At 47.1% G+C, this 5,362-nt stretch overlaps 1 protein-coding gene and 1 long non-coding RNA gene across 3 annotated transcripts in view; one reads left to right on the plus strand and one right to left on the minus strand.

Moving 5' to 3' along the window:
* Nucleotides 1-221, minus strand: part of LOC102473286 (uncharacterized) — an 11,571-nt gene extending 11,350 nt beyond the window's left edge. The window contains exon 1 of the long non-coding RNA XR_001369740.1: nucleotides 149-221. This is a non-coding gene — a long non-coding RNA (uncharacterized LOC102473286). The remainder of the gene's footprint in view (nucleotides 1-148) is intronic.
* MCL1 (MCL1 apoptosis regulator, BCL2 family member) lies at nucleotides 50-5,131 on the plus strand. 2 transcript variants are annotated; one of them, XM_006168460.3, is made up of 3 exons: nucleotides 83-898; nucleotides 1,243-1,490; nucleotides 2,214-5,131. In XM_006168460.3, the coding sequence occupies exons 1-3, from the start codon at nucleotides 214-216 to the stop codon at nucleotides 2,328-2,330; spliced, it is 1,050 nt and encodes a 349-aa protein (XP_006168522.1). In that variant the 5' UTR covers nucleotides 83-213; the 3' UTR covers nucleotides 2,331-5,131. The 2 variants fall into 2 exon arrangements, with proteins under 2 accessions (XP_027624070.1, XP_006168522.1); XM_027768269.1 differs by lacking the exon at nucleotides 1,243-1,490 and having other exon boundaries at nucleotides 50-898.
* Nucleotides 5,132-5,362: the final 231 nt, after the last annotated feature.

Consider the following 5,362-nt stretch of genomic DNA (forward strand, 5'->3'; position numbering starts at 1 on the left):
GGCCCCGCCTCGCCCCGGCCCCGCCCCGGCTGGCCGGCCGGTAGGTGCCGTGCGCAGCTCGGAAGCTTCCGCCCCTTTTTGGTGAAGTTAGCTGACGCCACCCAGAGGGACTGGCCCTAAAACGGTGATCCGGGAGCAAAGCCCTCACTGTTACTTCCGCTTCCTTCAAGGGACAGTCGGAGCCTCCCCATCTTTCTCAGCCAGGTGGCGGCGATGTTTGGGCTCAAGAGGAACGCGGTCATCGGGCTGAACCTGTACTGCGGCGGCGCCGGGCTGGGAGCCGGCAGCAGCGGCGCCACCCCGCCGGGAGGGCGGCTTTTGGCTTCGGAGAAGGAGGCCGGGGCCCGGCGGGAGGTAGGCGGAGGGGAAGCCGGCGCGGTGATTGGCGGAAACGGCGGCGGGGGGCCCCCCGCCGCCCCCCCACCCGGCGCGAGGGTCGCGCGGCCCGCGCCTATTGGCGCTGAGGTGCCCGACGTCACCGCGACCCCCGCAAGGCTCCGGTTCTTCGCGCCCACCCTCCGCGCGTTGTCGCCTGAGGAGATGGAGGCCCCGGCCGCCGACGCCATCATGTCCCCCGAAGAGGAGCTGGACGGGTACGAGCCCGAGCCCCTCGGGAAGCGGCCAGCCGTGCTGCCCCTGCTGGACTTGGTCGGGGCGGCCAGCGATGGCGCCAGCACCGACGGGTCGCTGCCCTCGACGCCGCCCCCCGCGGAGGAGGAGGAGGACGAGCTGTACAGGCAGTCGCTGGAGATTATCTCTCGATACCTCCGGGAGCAGGCGACCGGCGCCAAGGACGCCAAGCCCCTGGGTGCGTCGGGGGCCGCCAGCAGGAAGGCACTGGAGACGCTCCGGCGGGTCGGGGACGGCGTGCAGCGCAACCACGAGACCGCCTTCCAAGGTAAGCGGCCGCGCGGCCTCGGGAGCCGCTCCCTGCCCCGGCGCCCTGGGCCCGCCGCCCAGCCTGGGGGGAAACCCGGACGAGTCGGTCTCGAAACGAGGCTCGTCCAGTTTCTGTAACCAGAATATTCTGGCCGTGAGTCATTGTTTCCGCCCATATTGATTCTTCTGGAAATGGCAGCTCTGTTCTAAGACCGGAAAGGGTGGGATGTCAGTGTTCGAGTGGGGTCGGCCTAAGTTCTATAGAGCCCAGCTAGCGACTTCCCTCGCCGTGGGTGGGCTGGCGAATCGTGCCCCGGCGCAGACAAAGGCGGCCGTGAGGACCCGCATGCTTTTCTTCCTCAGGCATGCTTCGGAAACTGGACATCAAAAACGAAGACGATGTCAAATCTTTGTCTCGAGTGATGGTCCATGTTTTCAGTGACGGCGTAACAAACTGGGGCAGGATTGTGACTCTAATTTCTTTTGGTGCCTTTGTGGCCAAACACTTGAAGAGCATAAACCAAGAAAGCTGCATCGAACCATTAGCCGAAAGTATCACAGATATTCTCGTAAGGACGAAACGAGACTGGCTAGTCAAACAAAGAGGCTGGGTAAGTTTGCATTAAGGTTCAAGGGGGCCTTGGAGTGGAAAGGGATCGAAGGGTTTTCTAGAGAAGGTGGGGCTATCTAAGGGCTTTTATGACGCACGACTCAGTTTCCAGGCTCTAATTTATGGACCTCTGATTGCTCGATGTTGATTTATGTAGTGGGTCCATAGAAACAGTGGTCTGGTGATCTAGAATTGCATCAACAATCCTGGGTTTTCAGTGGGCTATTTTTGTTTTAATTCAATTAGCTTCTCTTCAGTACTTGTGGAATCAGACCATGAAGAAAAGCCACTGAGAATGGCAGCTAAAATACATTCCTAAGACACCCCCCCACTTCCCTTTTAATTGAACAAATAAGGGGTGTAACCTGCGGGGTGGTTTCTTTGTGTTTAAGAATTATTTATTTAACTATTATTTTTTACTTTGGTATAGGGCACACACCCTCACCAGAGTGAGGTGGGAGGGGAGGTAAGAAAGCAAACCCCCAGTTCTGGGACTCCTGTGAAAGCACCAGGCCATGTGAAAGTCCAGTGCCTTGACCACCACGCCACCTGCTGGCTGGAACTTTTTTTTTTTTTTAAGTGCAGCCCAGGGGTGAATAATAATTGGTCCATCCTTGTTTTGGGGCGATCTTAGCTATTTTAATTAATCTTTTCTATGTATATAGTATTTTTAAGGTAGCAGAAACCCATGCTTGAAAATGTGCTTTTCTTTTTTGTTTTCTAGGATGGGTTTGTGGAGTTCTTCCATGTAGAGGACCTAGAAGGCGGCATCAGAAATGTGCTGCTGGCTTTTGCAGGTGTTGCTGGAGTAGGAGCTGGTTTGGCATATCTAATAAGATAGCCTTGTTAAGTGCAATAGTTGACTTTTAACCCTCTAGCCACCAAAACCACATACATCTGTGAAATCAAATGTATTTGTGAAGTTGGACTTCCAGCTGACCAGGCCGTAACCTGCAAGAGTTCCACTCTAGCAACCTAGCCAGACAAGCAAGTGGCAAGAGGATTATGGCCATCAGGAATAAATACAAGGGAAAAGTGGCCCCCCTTGAAGAGTCTGAAGAAGCAGTTTGGTTTCAGCAACAACAAGCAGACTTTGGGAGACCGCGGAGAAAGACTTTTAGATTTAGTGAAGATGGTAGGGTGGAAAGACTTAATTTCCTTGTATAGAACAGGAGAGTGGCCAGTAGCCAGGCTAGTCATAGATTTCACTAAATATGCACACCAAATTCACTAATTTTCTGTAGTGTTAAAAGCACTAACAGTGTCAGTGAACGTGAAATGGATTTTAAGCTACAAGTAAACTATGACTAGAAGCCTCAGTACTGTACAACAGTGTGTGAAGAAGGGAAGCTTTTCCTCTGTTAATAGCTTTCCCAAGTATATTTCTTGAAGAATAGAAAGTCCAGGTGTTCAGGACTTCTATCTATACCTGTCCTACTTTGGCTCGGTTTGATGATTGTTAGTGTATTAACCTAGTAATGGCCAAGGATACTTGACTTAAGGCTCAATAATTAGTTACAAATATGTAATACCCTCAGTTTTTAAGAAAACTTGTAAATGTATTTGTCTGTAAAAATTGTATATATTTTTACAGAAAGTATTTCTTTGAAGCATAAAAAGAACAGTTTCAAATTCGCATTAGTTTTTTTCATAACCCTTTTGAAATTTGCAGTCTGCAGCTAGGGACCTATTTCTTAGAGCTTTTCTATTCTAAACCTTGTCCCAGTCAGTTCTAGAGTATATTCAGAAGCAATTGAGTTAATTATATTCAACTTGGTTCTAGTGGAACAAATCTGATTCACGACTATGCAGGCTTTAATTTTCATACCTGGTTTTTTGAATTACTCCCTAGATTTATCTCTGAAGACCTGGAATCCTTTTCACTTTCTTATATGTAGGTTTTCAATAATTGAGTCAAAGTGGAGTCTTAAGGTTTGGGCCTGGGGGGCTGGTTTACAAATAATGGGCTCTGATTGGGTAACTACTCATTTGAGTTCCTTCCATTTGAGCTCATTTAAATGGTGAGATTTAAACTGAGTTCATGAGCTCATCTTTAAAACTTTTACTAAAAGATTTTCAGCTGTTCCATATGGGACTTATTAGCTATGTGTATAAAAAGATCACATCAGGTGGATGAGAGACATTTGATCCCTTGTTTGCTTAAAAAAATTGTAAAATGGCTTGGGAAAGCAGGCTAGAGTGAACATGGTGCTATTATTAGGCTTGCTTGTTAAACACAGGTCTAAGCCACTAGTATGTCAATAAAACAGATACTTATTGTTTCATTTCTATTAATGATTCCCAAGCTTTGTTTCAAATTTTTGCATTGGCATTTCTTTTGGATTTCAGACTTGATGTTTTATCAAACTTTGTTTCTTGTCCTTGAAATATTTGCTGCTCCTGCTCCCTTTACAGATACATCAGTTCCTACATCTTCACCCGCCACCCCTGAACTCTCTTACTAGCCCTTTTAGATTCTGCCACTAAGACCCTTGTGACCCTCCCACCCCCCACCTCTACCCCTCGTCTCCCCCACCCCAGAGTCAGCAGATCTTCATTTTTCAAGAATTTTATCCTTTTGGGAAGTGGTTGACACCAAGGATGTTGTGTCAGTAATACTTGAGTAATGGAGAGAGTCCCTTTTCCTTGGATTGGTAACTTTGTATCAGTCGTTGCTTTTTCCTACCTTTGGGGGTAAAAGTTTCAAAAGTCCCCTTCGGAATTTTCAGAAGAGGGAACTGCATTTTACTGACTTTCTGAAGTTTCCTTCGGGTTTGAATATGCTCACTCACTGAAAGAAGTGGGCTCTCTTAAACCTCAATTACATAAAAGCTACTGGTAAACCCAAAGCCAGCCTCTATATGGAACCAGGGTCATTCTGAAAGCTTCAGCCTCAGAGGTTGACCTTTAGTCTGTGGACTCCAGATAAAAATAGACATAAATAAAATGACTAAGAATGTAATGGGGGAGAATCACCCTGCCTGCCCATCTCAGAGCCATAAAGTCATCGCACTAGAGCTATTTTTACCTGTGTATTTATCGTTCTTGTTCATAAACCACTTATTTATATCATGTCTATCTCTGTGGACCTAAAAGCACTTTATGTAGTTTTAATTAATCTTAAGATCTGGTTAAGATGACTAAAAGGCCTGTCTTCCCGTTTCCAGTTGTGGAAATAAGTGCATAGATATAGACTGGTGTTTAGGGGCCTCACTTCCAATTCAGTAGGTGTGACTATTGGAATACAGATGACGATCTTGATATTTTAGGCTTGCGGAGCCCAAGTGGTTGGGGAAGGGGGGCAGTGGTTGGTTTGTAGGGAGTGGAGGCACGTGGTCCAAGTGCTGACTAGCTGCATAGTTCAGGAAATTTCTCCAGAATGGAAAGGGAGGGGCTGCTTAGAAAGATGGCTCTCAGCGACTTCTGTTTGTCTTACGCTTCTCTCAGGGAAAAACATGCAGTCCTCTGGTGTCCATGTATGTTCTGTGGGAGTAAACACCTTGGTTCTGGTTAAACAGCTAGTGCTTTTTGACAGCTGTGCCAGGAAAGGTAAGGACCAACTACAAATGTGGGTTGTAAAATGTAGCGTTTCCCTAACTTCCTGTTTTTCCTGAGAAAAATAAATCTTTTATTCAAATATAAGGTGTGGTATGGGTCTTTTCTAATCAACGCCTGTCTTAGGCAAGCCTTTTAGGGAAGTGAGTGAGCAAATATGTGTAGGTTAATTAACAAAAGCAAAAAGCCCCAATAAGCTGATTTGCCTTAAAGCAAAGAACAGTTCCCTTTAATTCAAACTGGAGGGTGCTGGGTTTGTAAATGTTACTGCTCTAATTTGGAGTAGTTCTTGTACCTTTTTTTTTTTTTTTTTTTAAG

This window comes from Tupaia chinensis, unplaced genomic scaffold (assembly GCF_000334495.1).
Source record: "Tupaia chinensis unplaced genomic scaffold, TupChi_1.0 Scaffold145814_1, whole genome shotgun sequence".
In the NCBI taxonomy this organism is placed as follows: domain Eukaryota; kingdom Metazoa; phylum Chordata; class Mammalia; order Scandentia; family Tupaiidae; genus Tupaia; species Tupaia belangeri.

Excerpts from the sequence above, each read along its gene's own strand:
- MCL1 (XM_006168460.3), top strand. The coding sequence starts at position 214 with ATGTTTGGGCTCAAGAGGAACGCGGTCATCGGGCTGAACCTGTACTGC. Across the intron at positions 899-1,242 it reads CCACGAGACCGCCTTCCAAG|GCATGCTTCGGAAACTGGAC; the intron begins GTAAGCGGCCGC and ends TTTCTTCCTCAG. Across the intron at positions 1,491-2,213 it reads TAGTCAAACAAAGAGGCTGG|GATGGGTTTGTGGAGTTCTT; the intron begins GTAAGTTTGCAT and ends TTTGTTTTCTAG.